Here is a 24,869-nt window from a genome sequence, read left to right on the forward strand (position 1 = left end):
CTACTGTTCACTTGACTCAATTATATCTATCTCTTCAATCGATCTCTTCGATCTATCTACCTATCTATTCTCTCGCTGGCTTTATTTGCCGGGCTTATATACTAAAAAAGAGGGCACCTGGCAAACACTCGGACATTCGTGGGGTTCCACGATAATTCATGATCCTTCTAGAAACTCCAGCGTGCATGCTCCCAGCATTGCGTGACTTCCGCTGTCGTAACATCATACATCATGATTTATATTTCCTCATGAAGTTTCTTGATAAAATCACTTCTTGTTTTTCTATTAACTAACGAGTTTTCTAGTACAATATTTGACTTAGGAACACATAACACCACGTTTGTAATTTTTATTAGTCGATAGTCAACTACCTTGTTCATTCAAATGTGGACAATCTGTAATTCTTATTTCAAACACTGTACTTTCAAAATCTACACAGTATGTTATTGTTACGACAGCGGAAGTCTCGTGATTCTGAGAGTATGCACGCTAGAGTTTCTCGAATTATTGAGGAACCTAGTGAATGTCTGAGTGTTTGCTAGACGCCATTTTTTTAGTATATAAGCCTGGCGAGAAAAACGAGCATGATTGAAGATATAATCCGATATAATAAGATATAATTGAGTCAAGCGAACAGTAGGCACCGTAAGCAAAGTGTGTGAATCACTGTGATTTATAGCGTGTGTTATAAAAGTAGTTAAGTTTAACCTACTGATTGGAAATTCTGTGTATTAAAAAATGTTTTAGTGAGGGAAAAAATAAACTGGTTTAGTTAAGAAAGGACTTGTATCGCTGAAGTTCCTCGGAAAGAATTTATACGGGAGTTAACAAACCAGCAGATACGTAACATTATCATGAAGAAAAGCTTCAGAAAAAGTTTTTGTTCCATGAAGAGAGAGATTCTTAAAAGGTATTTAGGGGGTTGGTAAAAAAAATAAAGGAATGGTTGCTAATTTAGTCAAAAAGTAGTTTTATTAGCTTTAATCTAAACAGGTATTTTTTTATAAGATTTCTAATTAAAACTTCTTAATTCCACTTAGAATACAAACCTGTTTTTCAGAATAAAACTTAATGAATGGAAAAAAAAATAATCGTAAGGTTGTTAAGTTCTGAAATGGAAGAATTGAATTATTTAGTATAGTAAGCATGATACAGGCTGTCACATCAAGTGAAGGTTTAACAAAATAAGAGTTTCTATTTTCACAAATAATTTAAACATGCTTTTAAATGTTTATCTCTCAAGTATCTAAACATTAAAATTAACCATTATAAAGATTTCGAGAAACAAAAGTCTATTACAAGATATATAGCAATCATTACTTTATCCCACATCTCAACCTTCCTAAATTGCAGAGAAATATACTTTACATGTTCATTTAATGCACAAAAAATGAATTTAAAATTCAACACCCAATACATTCATGATGCAGATGGGTGATATAAAAGTAACGAGTTGGTTAATAATAGAGGAATTTAAGCTTGAAAGTTAGTTGTCTACTTACTTCTTTGAAAACTTCAGTAATTTCTTTCTCACGGCCTTCTTTCCATGCAGACAGATTACACCCATAGATGGCCAACACACCATTTGGAACAAGAACTCTGTCCACCTCTTCAAAGAACTTGGGTAAGTCAAAGAAATGGGCACATTGACATGCTGTTACCAGTTGTAGGGATGAAGAAGGTAGCTCAATCTTCTCAGCTGAGCCTATCCTGTAAGAAGATACTTATTTTGTCATAGTTAGTTTTCTGTCTGTTTATCTACAACCAACCCTGTGTAACACAGATTTATAAATATATAGCAGTCTGTCCATTTCTGTTTTACTTATTAATTGGTACATTTATGTAGAATTCAATCTGTACAACACGAAAAGTGTTAAATAATGAAGTCACAAACAGACTTTATCAGACTAATTACTTATACACGTTCTATATATGTAACTCAAGAGAAACTTTAAAATTTGCACGTACTGTTGATTTGATTTTAATTTACAAGAACCTTTTCAAAGTAAATTAACAAGTAGTCTTCATTTATGCTGAAGATGTAAGGTTATAAACTTCCAGTTTAGATTATTTCTTTAATACATTATATTACTTCTAAATTATTATATTTACAAATAGTTGTACTGTTCTATATAATGAATGTCTTTAAAATAATCACCTCTGAATGTTAAACATACCCTGACTTAATTAATATACAAAAAGCATATGGAAGCATACTCATTAGAAGCGAAATGTATGTATGGTGGACAATTTGCTTATTTCATGAATCAACCATCCTGAAGTTAAAACGAGGCTCCCACTGTAAACAAAGTATAACACACTGCTCAATACTTCAGGGTAATAACGACTGACAACGTAAATGTATTGTTACGACAGCGGAAGTCACGCGACGCTGGAAGCATGCACGCTGGAGTTTCTAGAAGGATCATGACTTTTCCTAGCAACTCTAGTCTGTTCCAGACGCCCTCTTTTTTAGTATATAAGCCCGGCAAATAAAGAGGAGATAGAATTACAGATAGATAGATACAGAGCCAGATAATTGAGTCAAGCAAGCGGTAGTGACTGTAATATAAAGTGTGTGTCTTGTTATCGAGATTGCAAACGTATTAACTGTTGAAATTCTGTATATTATAAAGTTGTATCGAGAAAGAATAAACTAGGTTTAATTCAGAAAGGACTTATATCGCTGAAGTTTCTCGGAAATAATTTCTACGGGAAATTAACAAACAAGCAGATACCTAACAGTATATATGTATGTATGGTGGACAATTTGCTTATTTCATGAATCCACCATCCTGAAGTCAAAACGAGGCTCCCACTGTGAACAAAGTATAACACACTGCTCGATACTTTAGTGTAATTAAGACTGACAATGTAACAACAGACACCATAAGAACAAAATAAAACTCACACCAGGATGCAACAGTCAGCCTAAGCTATGCCTAAATTTGATTGTAAAATTCATGTTTTTTCTTTAAAAAAGATCAGACTAATTTTTCTGTTCAAACTAGATAACGGCACAGTGAAACAGAATCTTCTGATGGACACTTGATTTATTTTAAAATGCACATCCTATCAGACTTGCATTGTCAATATTCTACTTTCCAGACAAATACACAATTAAAGCCTTTCACTAGGTGTTCAAACCTAGTTTATAAATAGATCTAATCAGTTGACAGATATGACTATACATTTCCCAATAAAAATAATAAGCTATTCATTTCAGTATAGACACCCACAACAATAATTTCTAGAACTGTTAACATTATCACAGTTCCACTCAGGCATACAGACTACAAAGAAATTTAGAACAATAATTTTGGTAATGCTTTAAATTGTATGGCATAGATACTCAGTTGATATGCAATTGCATATGTATATCATATTTAGGTAATCATTATTGACATTGAATGAACAATTTGCAACAAATAAACCTATTTTCAATGAGGTTGAAGTAACAAAATGCAACCGAGAGGGAATCATATTTCAAATTGGCATTTGGTTAATACTTAGCATGAATTAAATGGATTTCTTGATAACAATATCCAATTGATATATTTTTATTTGGATAATTTAGTCAATAAGAAAAGTTAATTTTAACACTAACAGATGACTAAAGATCAATGCACAGCAAACATTTACTAATGACAGGATTTTTAGTTTAACTGAAATGGATTTAATTTTGTTAACTGAATCCCCCCCCACATGGCTGAAAACCCTCTCTCTACTACCACCTATGTTAAAGGGATGCAGAATATTTTCTTGTAGAATAGACAAAGTTTAGAAAAAAACAGCACTTTCTTTCAAACTTCTCCAAGAATTTTGTTGTCCTAATAGTGATAGAAGCATTTTCAAAGACCGTTGTAGGCTTATAACTGAGTCCTTAGGACTGATGCCAGTGCTTTGCATATGAATATATTCAAAAAGAACTGAATAGAGCACTTTTTGCAAAGGCTGGATGTCTTCACTATAAGTCTGTTGTACAAAAGTGCAATTGACTATGTGTTAGAAATACTATTTGCTTCTTTCTAAATAGCATTAATGATGTCATTCCTTAAATTAAGGCAGATTTCACATCTTCCAATCCTGGATGATCATCTTCCTACCAAACAAAACCGTAGATTAGATCCAGAACACTAGCCATGAAATAAATCATGTTGCTGTAAGACGGACTGTTTTCACAAACACAAATTGGCGTGTAAAGTTATTTACAGCTTCCACAAGAGACAGTTTTAAAACCAAGAAAGAACTTGAAATGTCGTAATTAATCTCAAGGCTGATATCTAAACCAAGACTTGGTTCCGAGATCCCGTCTCTGATACATAACAACTATAGACTACGTGCACTAAGTATTTACTGTTCTCAATGTTACTGAGAATGTACTTGAATATATTCCTGGGAAAAAAATTAGTTAAAGAAATACAAATACTACCACTACTAGGACTAGAACTATCCGCTATCCTCACGAAATTGTTACTTCAAACTTGGAATCTTACTCTTAATTAACATAAAATGATTCACATAACCTTCCAGAAAAACTTACGACCTATTTCAGACATAGATGTCACAGTCTTCCGTTCTACAACATAATACACTTCGTTTTTTTCATTTTGAACGATCCCACGTTTGCACGTTAATGCAAGGACAGCCTCATTTTGTTGTCAATTCAATGCATTGAACTTGTGAATGAGACACATGCTGGTAAGGAATAAAGATTGCCAGAAGCGAGCCTGTCGAAGTCAAGCAGAAACTTTGTCAATTTGGCCACAGCCTGTGGAAAGAGTGACATTTTTTCATTGTTAGCAAATTGTACAAAACGAATAATTGCATTATACATCATTAGCGGGCGTGAAATGATAAAAGTATGCTGTATTACTGTCAGGTGAGAATCGTGTCAAACAGTGTAGTATATAATATTGAGGTTTAAGTGTTTTAGACCTATTACTTTGTCGCGAAAACGTGGCTAAGTCAGGTGCGTAGAATTATATTTGTGTTAGGGATGCGTTTGTTGAACTTATTTTATTATTTCTTGAAATATCGAAGGAAATTATATTTATAATGGGCTGTCGCACAAATCTGAATAAGGCACGTGTACGGCTATCCCCTGCCCATCACCCCTGTTTCGAAGCTTAACTCTCCTGTTTCAGGCCTATTTATATCAACTGTAGAATTCAGTATTGTAAGTAAGTGCAAATTTTGTGAAGGACTCATTTTAAATTGTATACCCAGGACGTATCTTGAACATTTACATTAAAAGCAATCATTACTGATATTTTATGTTTGAAGAATCACAATCCTTGGCAGCAATTTCAAGCTGAGCGCTGCTGATGTCGGTTCCAGTCACGTGAAGAAAAAAGGGCGCAAGAAGGCGAGTGTTCTGCCCAGATCCACAACCAACATCCAATGCGGCGTTGAACGGCCTTTCGAGCTGTATTATATATATATAAAAAGATTTTGTTCGTTACCCAGAGACAGTAGCGGTAACTAGATATATATAGCATCAATGTAACATAAAAATTTAACATAATAAACTTACATTTGTTACTATGTTAAACTTGTAATAAAGGTTTCTTCATTACCCACTTAACATTTTAAGCAGTCTTCAAACATAATCTCAATGTAGGTTCCTCGTCATAAAATGTTAACATTATACTGAAACTTGAAAGCTTCATCTAATACATATTTTAATTGCTAATGCTCCAAAATTTCGTTTGTAATTACACAACATGTCTAGTTAATTGAAAAACATGCCCATTTTAGGACTGAACCTAATAATCTGAAAAACACTAACATACTTTGTTATTTAATATCGCACAATTTTGGGAAAAAAAAAACATGTAATAGTTACAAAATATCTGACCTTTTCTGATAGGTACGTGACGATTTTATCAATCAGCTCTTTTGGTGGTTGAGGTCTAAACCTGGCATACAGTTCAGCATGGTGTCTAGTCTGGAACATATGCTTTAGTTTCGGCATTCCCTACCAGTTAGTGAAGAGATTATTAAATATATTTTGTTGTGGAGTTAGTTTCGTAGTCCAACAAGACAAGTTTACATACAATATTTTCGACAGTGATCTCACAATAATTTCTTTTTGGTTGAATTGCTATCACACCAAATATACGATCTCTTATATAAAACTAAAAGCAACGTCTTATCACTACATTGAAGGTCACGTTCTCATCACCACGTGCGAATCACGTGCTGATTCCTATTTGATTTGAGAAGTGTTTCTGAGCTGGTTTTTCTTCGACATTCTTTCATAAATAGCCCCCCCCCCCCCACGTGGCACAGCAGCATGTCTGCGGACTTACAACGCTAGATTCCGGGTTTCGATACCCGTGGTGGGCAGAGCACAGATAGCCCATTGTGTAGCTTTGTGCTTAATTACAAACAAACATAAGTGCAAGTATATATATTGTGGAATACCTGTAATTTGTTGCAATCTTTACTTAACAGTTTGTTACATTTTTACAGCAATAAATTACGATAATGACAATTGTAACTGCAATTTAAAAATTAATGTTTAAAATAAGTAGTGACTCTTGGGCAGTAACGTTGTTATTCATAGCGACGTTACTTTTTTATTCACGTCCAAGTTAACAACACTACTTTTCATTTCAAATTTAATAATGTTTTCGGTAATGTCGTCAAATTTTTACTGTCAAAACAGCGTATTCATCGTTACCTTTTAAATTCAGTAATATTGTTGCCTATTAATATACTTAAAATATAAAATAACAATTAGTAGCTCAAATTATCTGGATAAAACAATAGCAATAATTAATAAAAATATCAATAAATAACATACTTTTTATATAGCAGTAATATTGGAACAACAGGAGAGGAATGAAGTAGTTCTGCTGAAATATGTTTTATCCTGTTGTAGCATGTTTTAGTTGAGTTGTAAATTTTTATACTTGTAGTGATGGCTGTCACACTAATCAATGATGACTTTGGTGTGTATTTTTCTGTAAGTTATTAGAGTGGGAGGTTAGGTTTGTTTGTTTTTGTTTTTTTTTAATTTCGCGCAAAGCTACACGAGGGCTATCTGCGCTAGCCGTTCCTAATTTAGCGGTGTAAGACTAGAGGGAATGCAGCTAGTCATCACCACCCACCGCCAACACTTTTGCCAACGAATAGTTGGATTGATCGTCACATTATAATGCCCTCACGGCTGAAAGGGCGAGCTTGTTTGGTGGAATGGGGATTCGAACCCGCGACCCGCAGATTGCGAGTCGAGCGCTCTAATCACCTGGCCATGTCGGGCTGGGAGGTTAGGGGTGTAGCACTATGTTATACGAAAGTGATAGCAGTTCGAGCGAAACTCTACGTAATCCGTGGCCGTATCTCAATAAATTGTAATGGTAGAAGTAGTGGTGACAACTTATCGCAGGAATGGTTGTTTGCTTTTCTTTAAAGAAAACATTCAGTGCGAACAGTAACTCTTAAAACAACATGTGTCCATAAAACATTTCTCCGTTGCTAAGAAATTTGCGTCTATAGTAAAACAAGATGCGGCAGAAAACAAACGAACAGTCAAAGCAAATAAAGGTAATGACAGCACGTCTAAATAGCTTACAGTTGATCATCAGTAGAAAAAACAACAGCTTCTAATGTTTTGGAAAAGCTCCCAAGTGCCTCGACAAAAGCTGAATGCGCTAATATTGGACTTCGTGGTTTTAGAGTTTTTGTCATTTGGAGCTGTCTAGTCCATACCCTTTAGAAATTTAATCACATCATCACAACTAACAAGAACAGTCATTTCTCGACCAACATTAATGAGGCAGATGAACGACGCCTATGAGGAAAAAAATTAGCCTTCTCAATTTCCAAATAGCGGTAGTCAAGACTGTCACTACAACTGCTGACTGTTGGAGTTGCAGAAACAGAGAATTGAATAACAATCTTTGTTTTTTTTAGTTTTTAATATTTTCACATTTTTTTAAAGTATACAACGATGGATGTTTCTTTTTCGCGCATGACTTAGGGATGTTGATATTTTATTAAATTGTCATCATATTTACAGTAGTTAATCTTTAACACGTCCCTTAGGAGCCAAGGGGTGTCTTTACACTACAATTGGTTGAATATTAAAAGTAAGTCCTATCCTAAAACTCCCAAAGAAGGTGTTTTTGGACGTATCTTTGCGAAACAAGTTTTCGTTTGTTAATTGATAAATTTTAAGTGAAATACTGCATCCTAAAGTCTCCATACTAGCTAGTACTAAGGTCGGCCTGCTGGAAGTAAATTCAATCAATAAAGCCACATTCTCATCTTGACATCTTTCAATGTAAGAACAAAGCATTTATGGGACTACTGATTCCTACCTTGTATGTTTATCCAGCCAGATTGAGCGATTTGAACAATAAATGGTTGTAAATTTGTAAACCCCTAGTTGAAGTATTAATTCGAAACATAGAAACTAGGTTTGACAACGTGTTCAATGATGACGATTCAATTCTTTTTGTGTATATCCTAGGCCTTCTAGCTCTCTTGGTTTCCAGAAAATCGGAAAGAACAAGTTCGACAACAGAAGATCCTAAAGATAGAAGAACACACAGCATAATACGGTACAGAACCACCTAATCAAGATAGTGCGACAGAAAAAAAAGATGAAAACGATTATTTCAGATGTGTGTAAACAAAGGAGGCAAAAAGTACTCAACAAAGAGTGCTCAAGTAGTTGGTGCTTTTCTAGTTAAATCTCTTGTAAAGTCTGTTCACAATGATGTATTTCTAGACGCAGTCCTAAAGTCAGTTTTAATTTCATTAGATACAGCTATTAGATCAAGTGCCGCAGTTGAGAGGGTTTTTTCAGTTGAAAAAGATTTGCTGAAGACGAAAAGCAGAGGAATGTTTGATGCAAGCTTTGAAAGATCTGTTTTCTTGAAATGTAAAAGTGATATTGGCCTCTCAAAATAATCATTTTAACACTGCAGTTATTACATGAAGTAAACTTTGTTCGACTATTTCACTAATTGATAGGCTACTTATTAGTTCTCGTAGTTATTTGTATTTATTTATCTTGTACTGTGTAAGTCATACGTTGCTCTTACTTTGGATATTATAAAGGAAAAATAAAAGTAGTCCCTTTTAATTGATATTCTAAAACCTCTCAATGTATAATGCATTTTTTGTTTTGAGTTTAATGCTTGTAGTTCAGTTCTGTATACATAAATAGAATATAATATACGATGTACACAGTGCATGTTTTATATACAGGTATCTATTTGAAAGATAACGAGCCGTGACTCGTTACATTTTTAAATAAGTAAGTTTTGAGTAACGACTATTTTTAGCAAATAACGACCAAAATAACATCATTTCTGTTTTCTAGTAACGTGCCCAACACTGGTAGTGAGCTACCATAGTAACAGAGACTTTGTATGTAGACAATTAATGTAGGAGATGAATATTCATAGAATACAGTTTGATTTCTTTGGAATTTCGCATAAAGCTACACGAGGACTGTCTGCGCTAGCCATCCCTAATTTAGCAGTGAAAGACTAGAGGGAAGGCAGCTAGTCAACATCACTCCCCGCTAACTCTCGGGTTAATCTTTCAACAATGAATAGTGGGATTGACTGTCAAATTATAACACCCCCATGGCTGAATGGGCGAGCATGCTCGGAATGACGAGAATTCGAATCCGCGACACACAGATTGCGAGTCGAACGCCCTAACATCCCGTAAAATACAGGGAGGAGAATGTTCGATAGTGTACACACATTTCTTTAGATATTTCTAAAATATCTACGAACTTAATATAGAAAATTAATTCAAGTTAGTTACCCAAAATCACAAAGTATTATGGAATGAACAGAAAAACGTCATTTTGTGGGATGTTTTCATTGTTGTCATATGTAAAATTTACCAATGAAAAATATCGTTTCGCTTTAAATGTAGAAACCAAGAAAAATATTTTGATACAATTTCTTATCTTATGGTTTGAAATTACTAATCGTTATTAACGTTGTTTTAGGATTGTTTTTGCTTTTATTTTGTCATAATAAAAGTTTCAAAACTATAAGATTTTTGTCAAAAATCCACTTACAGTGTTGTCTGAGATAAATGGTTTAGTTGCATAAAGAAAATGTTTAATGATAATCTATTATGATTATAATCAGTACACTGTGTCCAATCATTGGATGATGCATTACGTAGACCGGAACTACTTTCTTTTCTTTGTACTACATGGCTTTTTCAATTAGATCCAAGAATTTCTTGTTTTCTTGAGACTGGATGATTTTGAGCCAAGTATAACTTTGTCGTATCATAGACAACCTCGATCGAACAGATTTTGGTGGCAGTGACTATGCTGTAATTGTTGCAGACGTGATAGTGTCTTCGATTCCTTTCAGTGATGTTTTTCTCTTATCCTTTTAACAACAGATGCTTCTACATATTGTAGGGAACTTTATCTGAGAGTAGGAAAGACAAATTGATTTGAGGTTGAGAATAGAGGAGCCCTGATAAAACTAGAAGAGTCCTCTCCTAACTACCAACTGTCCCTGGACTGCCAAAGGCATTCCAGAGCATTATGTCCAATTCAACCCCCTAAAAAGTTGAACTGTGGCTTGAACTACCAGGTACTGCGGGTCAAATCAGTTGCTCTCGAGCAAATCAGCTAAGCTCAAGGCACATGTGAAAAGCCGACAAAAAGGTGTGGCCAATCACTGAGACTAATTGAGACAGTCACCACAGTCAGCCACCAACTCTGCCAACCTGCCTTAAATTGACAGAGGCATGGCAACAATAATAAAAAGTGTTGTTTGACATCACGGTCCTCATGTGACACACCATGAATACGAGATCTCTCGCTACAAAAGAAGTATTAACGCTTTGCCCCGGCCTGGCATGGCAATTAGGGTGTTTGACCTACATTCTGAGGGTCGCAGATGTGAATCCTCGTTACAAAAAAAAATACTCGCTCTTTCAGCCGTGGAAGCGTTACAATGTTACAGTCAATTCTACTATTCGTTGGTAAAAGGGGTAGCCCAAGAGTTGGTGGTAGGTGGTGTTGACTAGTTGCCTTCCCTCTAGTCTATCACTACTAAATTAGGGACGGCTACAGCAGATAGCTTTCGTGTAGAGTTGGGCGAAATTCAAAACAAACCAAACACTACCCGAAACTGTTGTTTGTTCAACTGGCCGCAAGAGGAGATACCATTACCAGATAACCAACATGAACCTAGCTTAGGTGGACCTTGCAATGGAAAAAGATGAAGCTCAGCCTTCAGTGAATTTAGAATAGAAGAACATGCCCTCTGGCAATTGTATGATAAATAGAGGTAGATATGATGTGGACGCTGTAATGCTGCTATAGGCCACACAAGGGGAGTGCTTGTCCTGTTATGTAACTAGTAGTTCCAAGAGCTGTGAGAGACGAAATTCTTCAAACATTGTATGACACATGTATTGAAAAACACCAGGAGTCTCTCGCACTTCAGCTAGCTCGTGAAAATGGTTTTATTGGACACATTCCTACAACAATTGTGTACAATATTGTGATTCCTGTGCGACTATGAGAAAGAGCCATCTGCACGAGGGAATCTCCGTCCGTAAGTTGTAAGTTATCCATTCCATAGAATGACCATGTATATCACCGAACCATTCTTAAAATTGACCAGGGTGAACATTAAATCCTGGTGTTATAAATTGTTTCACTGAGTGAACTGAACAATAAACATATTGAGCACCAGAGAAAGTCCACACTAATCTAAGAAAGGACATACATACTGGGAGTGTTGAAGGCTCGTAATGTTCTCCATTATCGTCCCTCAGGTGATTCGGTCAAGAAGCATGGACAAATTGTGAAGTGTATGCTTTGTAATTTTATGACCTTGGATGAAGTTGACTGTCATGATTATTTGCCATATGTAATAATGGCATACTGCACAACAGAGCAGCAAGCTAATGGTTGTTATCCAAAAACGTTAGTGGTCTTGCATGAAGTTGGGATTCCAGTGGATCTCATGTATGGTCACCACTAGCTGTGGAATTGATGGGATGTCCACAAGAATGTGTGAAATGGTTATCACCCACGTCACATGTCAGCAGACAGGAAAAGTGGAATACCATACGTGCTCACAGATTCTTTGATAAATAAGAAACGTATCATCAACATACCTCCGGTATCTAACATGATTAAAACAATCTGTTTTTTAGGGTAACACAAAAACGTTGCTAGATTAGGTGCAAATTTTGAGCTCATAACAACACCAAACTATTTGATCATGAATGGTGTTGTCAAAAGTGAATTGATATTTTTAGTATAAAAATTTAATAACTCAATAAAAACCGCTTTTCGTAACCATTATACAATTGTATCATTTTGAACAAAAAAAATGCTGGTATTCGAAATTATTTCGTGCAAAGGAATATTAGTGTACGAGAACACAATATAAAATGGTTAGGAGTATTTTCTAAATCCCAATACAACTGGCAAATTTAAGGTTTGTTGAACAAATTTATTTTGAGAGTATATTTCTTCTTTTCAAACACTTTAAGAGGAGTCCAGAATTTGGAGAACTTAATGGTCTAATTTATCTGTATGCTTCACCATTAATGACCTTATCTTTATTTTACTTAAGAAATATTTTTGCAATTTCTGTGGGCTCAAAATAAATTTAGTTTCATCATACATTACTGTAATTATTTAAATAAATTAATGTATTCTATATTCGTAAATTTTAATGCAAGTACCATCAACAAAGATGTATTACTACCGTGTGTTTGTCTGTTTTTTATTAAGTACAAATCGTATAGTTTGCCCATATATGCACAGTTTAACTACATTGTATATTTCACATTTTAACTTTAGTACTTTGTAACATATTGTATTACTAATAGCTTTATTAGAGTTTTCTTTCTGTTAGCAAACAGGCAGCAATAAAGTGTTTTATTTCCAAGTTCACACTGAGTCTTGTCCATTTTATTACACATACAACACACTGTTACATTAGTCTTTTAGCCCATTACATTCACGAACCTCTTGTTTTGTCGAAATTGAGAAATTGTAACCTTGAATTACTACACGACTTGCTTTTTTAACAATAAGTTTCTGCTGCCAAACATATTGCAACAACACATCAGAAATGAAAATTAACAGGTAATGTGTAACTAATTTATATTGTGTGTAACATTGATATAACAAAATTACTTCAATCATCAGATGTTCTGACTAATAATCATCAAATCAAAGCTACTATGAGAACGATATTTTCAATTCTGTTTATTTTAATTACATTATTTCTATTCAGGTAAAGTGTAACATATAATTATATATTGTATATATGCAGTAATTGTAAGAATCTATTTTTCTAGACACGGCTAAATCTTATGAATGATTCATATTAAATTTATTCACAAACTGACTTCTCGAAAAAAACATATTAATCGTATGTATATCAGCGAATTTCAAACTAATTTAATTTCCCAATTAATAATAAGCGAGGGTTTGATAATGTTCAACTCAAGAGAATCTAACGTTGAGAAAAATTCAATCTTAGCAGACGTACATCAGATAACAGCTGAGCAATTAACGACATTAGGTATCTGTATACGTTCTATAACCAAGCTAAATCCATTCAACTATGCAACTGTCGGGATATTAGATGGTCTAGTTTAAAATCTAATATTATTAATTAAAAGAAAGCATAAAACACGAAGTATTTTCGCCTCAGTTAGTGAGTGAATGCTCACACTGTTAAGTATACACCAAAATCAAATGAAAAAAAAACATGCTCAGAACTTCAAAGTGTCTTTGCTGACTAGTACCACATTGATTAGCGCCACCTTTTTATTGGGTTAATCGAAAGTTAAAGATTACAAAGCAAACGAAAATAATGTTGCAAAAAATCTGTCCATACTTTGTTGTCCTGAACTCACAAAATATCTCTATAATAAAATAAGGCGAACAGATGCACGTTGTATCAATGGATAGAACGACAACTTTTAGAGTAACAATACACGTTGGATGTGAACATCCCCGTGCACCAGAACGTGGTCCCCGCGAGACAGATCCAGCCGATGCGGGAACTCGACGTAGGATACACCATTTACAGCAACGCGATAGTTATCCGCTTGGCAAAAAATCTGAATATCAAAATTACTTTCGGGGAAAAAAGGAAACTTTTCGCTTGTCCGTATCTCCTCCCCCCACACTCCTTCATCTCGAGAGTTCTGCACAACCACTTCTCCTTCGGGATCGTCCCAGCGAGGATTGAAATGATATAGGATATCAGCATCTTCACAACTGTCACATTGCAGGTTCACTGAAAACCTAAGAAGAGAATAAAAGTAATCATTTCCAGAAACATAATTTTCAGGCACAATATCTTTCTTTGCAATAGACCAAGAGCGCTTGGTATTGTCTGAAAGAAGGTAACAGATTACAATCATAAGCAAAATATCGCTACAAGTGTTGTATTACGTTGTTACGACAGCGGAAGTCACGTGACCATGGTAACACGTAATGAGTATCTAGAAGATTCCTGAAGGCTCGAGTGTTTGCCAGACGCCCTCTATTTTGTATATATAAGACCCGGTAACACCTAATGAGTATCTAGAAGATTCCTGAAGGCTCGAGTGTTTGCCAGACGCCCTCTATTTTGTATATATAAGACCCGGTAACACCTAATGAGTATCTAGAAGGTTCCTGAAGGCTCGAGTGTTTGCCAGACGCCCTCTATTTTGTATATATAAGACCGGCAAGAAGTGACGGCATGGATAATTGCAGACAGGCAGAGACAGAGAAGGACAATTGAGTCAAGCGCGGTAGTGACCGTAAGTAGAGTGCGTGAATCGTTGTGAAATATAACGTGTATTTAAGTTAAAGGGACTGTGGAAATTAAATGTATTGCAAAGTTGAAATGAGAAAGAATAAACTAGTTTTATTTAAGAAATGACTTGTATCGCTAAAATTTCATCCGAAAGAAATTATACAGGAAATTAACAAACGACCAGAGACGTAACAACGTCATTGAGACCTAGCAAATCAAAAGTTCTTAGAGGTTGCGTGATTAAAATAAAGAAATGTAACATCTACTTCCACACCTAAACATAATTGTAATAACAAAAAAAGAAGTAAAAGAGGAACTCCGTACATTTGATGGGTATTTCAGCTTGCGTAAAATAATATTTGTATTATTTCTTCAAATGATGTATATCGGAGTAAAACACCTTAAAATTATTACTCTTATTATGACAGTCTATTATAATATGTAAAGATAAAGTCTAAATTTTTAGGTGATTGTTATCAACTATTCTTTACTTGCACCAGTAGTCTACTATTTCCTCATTTTTGAAAATATAATTTCCCTAATCTTTTCAACTTCTTTTCCAAAACTTTTCACAGTTGTCATTTTCTTCATACAGTTTTATCTTAATTTTAATTTTTACGTAATCCTAGAATCGTTGTATTCAACTGAAATATCACAGCCAACGATTTCAAACCCTCTTCTGTTCATCTTACAAATTTATTAACATATAGTAAAAACATTGAAACATTTATGAGAATTTTCATACTTTTATTACTATATACAATAGTAGTTTAAATCAAAGTAATACCACAATAAATAAATCAATGAATTTTTCCACACATTATATACTTCACTCATTTCTACTATATCAACTGAAGGATGATATAAGCCTGTAATCTCGCCTCTTCAATGTGTATCATTTAATACACGTTTTATTGTTACAAAATATTTTTTTCCATTACTCTGTTGATTATTCTGTTTGTTTTTTCTCATAAAAATATCGGGCATGTAAGTTTGAAACAAAATTACAAAAAACTACCAGTTTGTACAAAAACCAGAGGAAATGTCTAACTGTGTATTACTTGTTTCATTTAGGTAAAAGCGCCCCCCAGTGGCACATCGGTATGTCTGCGGACTTACAACGCTAGAAACCGGGTTTCGATACCCGTGGTGGGCAGAGCACAGATAGCCCATTGTGTATCTTTGTGCTTAATTCCAAACAAACAAACAAAATTAGGTAAAAGCAAGTACTTTAACTATTTTTTTGTTTGTTGTTAAGCGTAAAGTCACTTGGGGGTCATTTTAAAACTGTTGTTCCGTCTTTACATAATTACTATCAAAATTTAGAAATCCATTTCCTTGTTGGATTTTTGTTTGTTTGTTGAATTTTGCGCAAACTACTCAAGAGCTATCTAGGCTAAAATTCAGCCATCAGTCCATGCCAAGCCCTTTGTTTGAGAAAACCCAATAGTAACATTTATTCTGGGTATTTTGTGATGCCAAGAGGATTGAGGAGATTCGAAGAGATACTTATTATGTTCCAACAATACGTTAACTATGAGTAACTAAAGCCCAATAGTTAATAAACAGCAGTAACCTCCCACACAGGAACACACTTAATTAATCTACAGTACGGTGGAATAACTGTTAAAGTTCAGGTTTGTCTGAATTACTCCAAGTCAATTGATTATTTCAACCAATATGTTAATTTTCGTTGTTCACATGTAACTTCATTTAAGAAATAAAAGTTAAAGGTTAAAACAAATATCGTACGATCTAATTACGTCAAGTGTATGATACTCAAAGTTCTTTTTTACAGAATATCACCTTGTAAAGTTAACATGTACAATTGATTATTATCTATACAATACAATAATTTAAGTATTTACCGAGAAGGTTCTTTAACCACAGCACCAGAAATAACTAAGATGGAGCCAGGACAAAATCCGTTAGAGATGCGACAAACGGCAGAGTCATTCTACATAATAGTAAAGAAAAAAGAAAATAATCAAAAGTCAGTCCCACGCAAGACAAAATTAGTTTTATTTTACTCTTTTATTTCTACGTTTTAAAATTTTTTGAAAACTAAGCTTATCCGAATCATGTTACACCACTGAGCTGTACGATATTTAATTTATAATGAAAAATAAATATTACAACTTTACTTTAATATAGATTTTATTGTAAAAGGTATTTCCAACATTCCTCTCTAAGTAGTACCACAAAATTACGTAAATGTCTACAAGAAGGTGACTTTAACATAATATCATATTAGTTGCTTACTCCTTAATGACTTTTGCTAAAAAAAATTAAAAATAAACAATAAAGCATTTTTAAATATATAAACATCACACGTTACATTTTTTATTACTTAATAAACATTACTTTATATCTATTCATTACTGTAGCAGACTGTAAATCTCAGACTATAAATCTGTGGGATCATACCAGAGAAAAAAACTGCTGTAAGGAACTCCTTTGAAGGTCACGTGGGGTATCATCATCAAATTCAGGAGGTAACTTGGTCTAATTCGAAAAAAATAGGAAATCAACGTAATGATTATGGAAATTCTAGTCAAATCTAAAATATTAGTAAACAGATATTTCTATATAAACTTGCACTGCATTGTTAATTGTTCTTTACGGTATTAAAAGGTGAAAAACTTGATTATAATCACAGCTGTAAGATCATACTTAACCTTAATTAACGTATCGACGTATCAGAATATATCTATCAAAATACTATTATAATATTTAGATTTTCCAAGCATTCTGGAAATTTACGTTGAGTTCGAGTATTCTATTTTTCGGTCTGAATAACACTTTAGAAAACGGTAATATATGGGAGTGACGTTTATTGAGAAATAATTAAGTCCGATTTTAGTGTATTACATGGTATCATCATTCCACAATGCAAATGCATTTTAATCAATAACTTTTTGTTTGTTTATTTCAGAACTTTCGCTCTAAAATACTCAAAAGGCTATTTGAGCATAATCGTCCCTTCTACTGAACTGATAAATTAAAAGGAAGGCATGTTAGTAAAAACTACCTATCGTCTGCTCTGAGCTACTCGTGTTTGATCAAATTTGGGATTTGATTATCATTCATATATCAATCGTAGCACACTTTTCTGATAATTGGTCAATAGCCACTAACTCACGGATTCACAGTATGAGTATGTCAACCGCTATGTTACGCCCGACTCTTGATCCATAACTGTCATGGAATATCTTAAAATATTAAAACTGGTTCGTGCAACTAAGCAAAGGTTTGGTTGTTGTTAATTAAGCACAAAGCCATACAATGGACTAGTTGAAATAATTCAAACTGATCTATTATCGTTTCTCATACAAAGAAGTTTGAAAACATTTACTCATACTTTACCCAACTCGACTGTTAACTATCATAGTTTTGAGCTTATTAGTGTAGCAGTTAAAAACTGCTGTGATTTACCTGTTTATAACCAGAAACTGAATGTGTATTCCTTCTGGTATATTCTAAAACATTTTAAAAAAACCTTTCGTCCAGATACTTTGTGCTTAATCGTAAACTTACGTTCATCCTCGCGGGGGCTAAAGTTACATCCTACAGCGGATATTTACAAGAACTTGTACTCGATTTGCCAAAAGTGCGTATATATATATTCTCCCAGAGAATATATATCAAAACCAACTAAAGGGGTGGTGTAGAGGTTTGTACAAGTTAGTATGAGTTAAGAGTTAATCTCTCCTTAAAAATACGCATAATAAGAGCGATCACAGATGCAAGCAATCAGGTACTGTTAGAATACTGCACCGGATCTTCGGTCTGTTTGTGTAAGTATGAAAAGCTGATAAATTTGAGAAAAAGGGTGAAAGAGCATTTAAGATTTGTTCCGATCCCATTGATTTAAGAAATGAATTAAACTATATAAAAGTTTGTTTGTAATTAAGCACAAAGCTATACAATGGGCTATCTTTGTTCTACCCACCACGGGTATCGAAACCCCGGATTCTAGCGTTGTAAGTCCGCAGATATACTGGGGGGGGGGGCAATATAAAAGTCATTGCTAATGATAGAAGTTATACTGTTGATATAATTGAACGTTTAATACAAAGAAAAATACAATTCAAATTTAATTAAACAATGCACTAGATTAAACAGTGTTTATGATAAGAAAAGAAACAGTATAGTGATATTAACATATGTAAACGGTATAACTAGTCAAGTTGCCAACGTATTTAGAAAACATATTTTTTCCCATTTTAAAGCTGCTTAATAAAATTAAAACAATACTTCCTAGCACTAAAGACAAAAAAAATATTCTACAAAAAAGAATATGTCAAATTAGATGTGAACGTAACAAAAAAATATATTGGTCAAACTGGACGTAATTTGAAATACCGTATTAATGAACATAAAGGTTATGTACGTAATAAAAAAAAATGTTGATTTCTCTACTGGCCGATCGTGTTGCAGAAACAAGTCACCCAGTACAGTGGCATAAAACAATAATTTTAAATTAACCCTATACAGTAAATGAATTTGATATTAGATAATATATTGAAGTTATGTGTTATAAATGTAAATTACATAATAATTTGTTAGATAGAGATGAAGGGTTGGTTGGTGATAGTGCTGACTTTTGGAGGAAAATATTGACTTCACATGTGTAGTATTCATGTCACCCCGGGGAATTAGAGTAAGTCCAACCATTCTTATATAAATAACCGCTGTTTATTTAGATTTTCACTCCTGATGATCGTAGCGGAAGCTACCGAAACGTGTAGAGTCGTTTTTAATTTTTTATTGTGTATTATAAACGTTGTTTTGCCTATATGTTTAAATAATGTTCATTGCACAATGTTGCCCTATTAATATTTTATATAAGGAAAGTATGTGTTAATGCACGAGGAAAAAAACATTTCTTGATCTCAAACAATATAAGAACAGAATGTTCCCTGATCCTGTAAAGCTCACGGTAGTGAAATACTGACTTAAGCCTAAAATCAAATGAAAAGTTCACAACTTTCTATTCTTTCTGTGGAAGTACTGATAATTTGTGACCATTTTCTCCAAAATAGCCACACCATTATATGTATTGAATAAGGTTGACAAGAACTTTAGATGGACATACAAGTTTGATCAAACATTCCAGTTCCTAAAGTGCTTTGGTCGAGGCACAATTGTTGAATCTTTGTCAAGACAATGAACTCTTTTAGATATTTACACTACTGAAAATGGAATTGGAATGATACTTTCAGTGGTATGAATTGTTTAAGAGCTCTAAATGGCACAACTCTACAAAAAAGGAAGTGCTTACCATTGTGGTTTTCGTTAAATATTATCACCGATACTCACACTGTAGAAGATTCATTAGTTGAGTGAATCAGTACATTGCCTGATGAATTTCAATATCCATTTATGAGTCAAAGACTTGCGGTAGTCAGCTTGTGATGCAGCTGGCAATCCACAGAACATGATGCAAAGAAAAGACGGGTTTATACCGGGGGAAATCATGCACTATTAAAGAATATTCAAAAGTACATTTTTCTGGCTGCATTCACATAACGATGTTGAGAGTAAATGCTGGTACCACATGTTTTGTCTAAAAAGCAAAACTGCCTTAGATGAAAGGTTTAGCAGATAACCACACTGGATAGAGCCAGTCCTCTGTCTAACATAGAGAAAGGGAATCTGTTATTATTGATTACTTCACCAAACTTTCTCGACTGGTCAAACCTATAGCACGACTGTTGCCGACATATTAAATGAACAGTGGACTGTAAACTTTAGAGCACCTGGAAAATTACATGTGGATCATGGAGCAAACTCCAAGAACCAGTTGTATGAAGAGTCATTTCAAGTACTAGGTGCGGTGTAAATGTGCTTCATCATACCATTTCAATTTGATGATTTGGCTGTACGACAATCAACTGGTTTTCATGCAAACCTCTTAATGTTTGGAAAAAAAAGTACAACTTTATGGATATGATGTATGATCTTTCTCCAAATACAGTTGTACTGCAGTGTTGACGGAGATGTCTGTAGTAGCTGCACTCTCAATAGTTAATATCAGTGAGTTTGCATGTCAACAGTTGGATAAAGTGGCTATATATTAAAAACGGATTTTACAATAAAACAGCAGAGTAACAATGTTTGACTTTGTAATTAGGTATAGGTATGATATGCACCTGCAGTGCACCAATTCTATCTGAAGTATTCTATATTTTCATATGTCAACAGAGTAAGTAGGTGAAGTTTAAGCAACAATAGTTGCATGATGCACACTACCATGAAAATCTATGTTCCTGATGTACCTATTAACATCCAGTTGTCCATGAAATCAGAGACAGATGAGCAGAACGACTTGAATAATGATAGCATTAATCTGTTGTACAATCTTGGATCAGTTAATGAAGAGAAAGATGCTGACAGTACACGAACAACACTCCACGAGAAGAAGGTGATAAAATGAAGACAGGTGAATGGTTTGTTTGCATTGATGAACAGCAAGACACTAACAACCAACATAAATACCATATTATCGTGGCTTTCATTTTAACTTATTTATTATAAACGCTCTGCTTTAGTTTGTAAGTGTGCATTGACGCGTATTAGTAGTTGGCTGTTTTCTTTCGTATTTTTACAATGCTAAAATCTTGGGTTCGATTCCCTAAGTTGATGAATGTGCAGATATTCCAGTATGTAGCTCTGTGTTTAACAACAAACATTTCTGTATAAAATTTATTTTATGTTTCAAATCATTCTGAATGTTATTCAATTTTATGTTTGAGTTATTTATCACGTTATGGGTTTAATTCCGTATTTTAATTTTTTTTGGGGTTTATTTGTTTAGGTTTCGCTATGGCACCTTCAGTTTTGTATTTTAAGTTTATTCTGCTTTTGTTTTTTAATTCTTTATATTAATCAATTTTATTCTTTGAGTTTAGCCTGAATTATAATTTTATTTTGTTTTAAATTAGTTATGATAATTTCTGGTATCGTCCATTCATTTGATTTATTTTAATGTAGTTTAGTTCTGTTTTATTTTCAGTGTGTGGTTTTTGTTTTACTTAGTTTGTTCGCTATTGAATCCTTTATGTTAATAATGTTTTTCTATTGTTCATGAAAAAGTGTATGATCGTGTTATCTGAAGAAATTGATTAACTTAAAGCACAGCGGTATATCTGCGGTCTTACGACGCTAGAAACCGAGTTTCGATACCCATAGTGGGCAGAGCACAGATAGCCCATTGTGTAGTTTTGTGCTTAATTTCAAACAAACAAACATGTTGGACAATTAAAGTTAATTTTAAATGTTTGTATCAAGAAAAGCCCAGAGGTAACGAAATGAGTAAAAAGGTGCTAGATATTACCCTTATATAACTAGAAAAATAGCTTCATTCAAATACCAATACGTTCAGAAATATTTTTAAAAATTCACTTAACTAAGGTCTGTGTGAACAGGATGTAAGTTGCTTAAACTTCATACCTCAAACGCACTTTACAAAAGTGCAGAAGTGTAAATATTTTTAACAATATAAATATTGTGTTATTTACGTGTTTATTATCAACACTGCGTGAATATTGAAATCAACAATTTCAAGGAATTTCGTCTATCGGACTCTGGCACAAAAACATGAGATAGAACAACATCATTCTTCTCGTATGCACATCTTTAAACATACCCTGCTTGATCAACAGTAAATTTGCAGACTTACAATTCTAAAATCTGAGGTTCAATTCCCTGCAGTAGACAGAGGGAAAAAAGCACATTGTGTAATTTTGTGCTAAAAAACATGAGATTGTAATAAGATAGCACTATATCGTAACATTTAAAAAGCTAGTGAAATAACCTCAGTAAGTGAAGTTTGTTTGTTTATTTGTAATTAAGCACAAAGCTACACAATGGACTATCTATGCTCTGCCCACCACGGGTATCGAAACCCGGATTCTAGCGTTGTAAGTCCGCAGACATATCGCTGTGCCACTGGGGAGCATAGTAATTGAAACAAACTATAATTTTTCTTCATTTGAGAAATTCTGGTCATCATATGGATGGGAAGTGAACAAAATATACACAAAATAGATAAATGCATAAAAAAGAGAAAACTCGTCAAAAGCTGCTGAATCAAAATCCTTCCTAATTCCAAGACCTCCCGAGATCTCTCGAAGCTTGATAATTTTCTGACCACCTATGTCCTTAGGTGAATTAGGAATTCCGGAGTCACTTTGACCAGTTTTCTTCCGTCGAAGCTCGTTTCTCTAATTTAAGAGTTGTGTTAGCGTGTTCCGTTTACTGTGGTTTATCACTAGTTTCTTAAACAAACAGTAATCCGCCATACATTTTTAATTAATAACGCAGTGCAGCTTTTTATAATACATGAACTTAAACATGATGATTCATAAAAGTATGTCGAAAATCTCCATTCAAGTCTGATGCAAAATGAATCTTACCGGAGTGCTGTTAATCCACACATCTTTTATAGCAACATCTCCTTCAATATAGAGAGTGCATGCCTTGTGCATCTCCAGGCGGTGATCAAACTTTATAAACTCTTGTCCATTCACCCTCGTGTGAAACCCATCGCTAGCAGCACAAATTACTAACTCGAAAGATTCTCCTGGAGTAAAAGGCATATTCCCATCGCGTTCTTCTTCTCCCCATGTGTCGTCTGAACGGGTGTTACGAACCACCACACCATCAGGAAAACGGGGATTGAAATGAAAGACAACGTCATCAGCCATTCCTGGTCCACATTGAATATTAACGATAAACCTGTCTCAAGAGAAACAGTTAATTCGAGAGTTAGCTCCCACCACTTCTATTCTTAAAAAAGGTTTAAGTCGGATAAAATATGATAATAATGTACATGTTAAAAGCTTATACTAGTGAAAAAAGGACGAATAACAAAAATTCAAATACATAATATATCAGATAATTTAAAATATTAATTATGTTATGATTCTAAATAATATTTTTATAAATCTTAGAAAATATTGAACTGCTTATTTAAGTATTATATGTAAATCCTCAAATTGTACTTGGTGCATTGAATAACAATAACTATACAGGCAAAAATTACAGCTGTAATTTTAATGCTATAGAAGCGAAAACAACACTTACAACTTGCCAAAAACATACAGCGGCTGTGCACATTATATAAAAGCAATTTCAAAGCCTCAACACGTCATTTAGTCCACGTTGCAACTTCGTCATGCTTTGTCTAATGACTGCACACCTTGAAAATAGCCTTGTATGCGTATTTTCCATTGCAAAGGACTCCATCGTAAGGTTTTAGTGTCCAAAACACACCACTTCTCCATGGTGGTTATCCATAAAATCCACATAGTGCACGAATACGACGGTTTTCCTGGACCTTTTCCCAGTGTCTCTTGACTTGACAGGCACATCTTCGTATGGAATAGCATAAATACTGTTTTCATTCTCCAGATGTTGAGATATTTAAGACGGTTGAATGGGAGGTATGACTGGAAACCTTGTTTTGATGAACCAATAACCTGTTGACCACATTTCCAGATAAAGATCCTTCTTGATAAAATTGCATACTGTTGACTGAGACGTTTGGAAGGCTTCTACTACTGACCATTGTGTTCGTGGATTCCTACCTGTTAAGAGACGCTACACTTTGCTTACTATGGCTGCAGTACAAGTTTTTGTAGGTCTCTATCTGAGTGGTCCTTGCCCTCCCCCAAACCCCCAAGTTGATCCATATTCTTATGATTTCTAATACTACTAAGTACGTATCCCCTTCATAGGAACTCTAAATCCCCGTTCTGAACACATCTTTATTGTGTCAGTGTATAGATATTTTACGTTGGACAGAGTTCATTACATAACTATCTAAAAATCAATCAATTTTCGATGACATCACTCTACCTACAAAACGCCAAAGTGCAATTTTAATGCATGCCACTCCACCGCAACTTCATATCGGCCGTGGTTGCCACGTGACTTGCAGCTTTGGACATTCCAAATAATTTTGATATAACATACTCAACCCTTTGTATATGGACTCTATTGTTAAATAAGTTGTTTTGAACCTACAAATATACAACTTGGACATTCCAAATAATTTGATATAATATACAGTTACGA

General features: G+C 34.2%; 2 protein-coding genes across 2 annotated transcripts in view; both read right to left on the bottom strand.

Annotated features, from left to right (window-relative positions):
• LOC106458251 (putative methyltransferase DDB_G0268948) overlaps window positions 1-6,166 on the bottom strand; it is a 14,102-nt gene extending 7,936 nt beyond the window's left edge. Inside the window, exons 1-3 of the mRNA XM_022384402.1 lie at window positions 5,861-6,166; window positions 5,268-5,428; window positions 1,503-1,710 (exon numbers count right to left, since the gene is read on the bottom strand). Coding sequence (XP_022240110.1) covers window positions 1,503-1,710; window positions 5,268-5,428; window positions 5,861-5,977 — 486 coding nt within the window. The 5' untranslated portion in view covers window positions 5,978-6,166. The remainder of the gene's footprint in view (window positions 1-1,502; window positions 1,711-5,267; window positions 5,429-5,860) is intronic.
• A 6,760-nt stretch (window positions 6,167-12,926) lies between these two features.
• Window positions 12,927-24,869, bottom strand: part of LOC106458256 (galectin-6-like) — a 43,174-nt gene continuing 31,231 nt past the window's right edge. The window contains exons 6-9 of the mRNA XM_013917741.2: window positions 23,207-23,528; window positions 17,214-17,291; window positions 16,655-16,743; window positions 12,927-14,287 (exon numbers count right to left, since the gene is read on the bottom strand). Of these exons, the coding sequence (XP_013773195.1) occupies window positions 13,960-14,287; window positions 16,655-16,743; window positions 17,214-17,291; window positions 23,207-23,528 (817 nt within the window). The 3' untranslated portion in view covers window positions 12,927-13,959. The remainder of the gene's footprint in view (window positions 14,288-16,654; window positions 16,744-17,213; window positions 17,292-23,206; window positions 23,529-24,869) is intronic.

The sequence above is a fragment of the Limulus polyphemus genome, unplaced genomic scaffold (assembly GCF_000517525.1).
Source record: "Limulus polyphemus unplaced genomic scaffold, Limulus_polyphemus-2.1.2 Scaffold435, whole genome shotgun sequence".
NCBI classification, from domain to species: domain Eukaryota; kingdom Metazoa; phylum Arthropoda; class Merostomata; order Xiphosura; family Limulidae; genus Limulus; species Limulus polyphemus.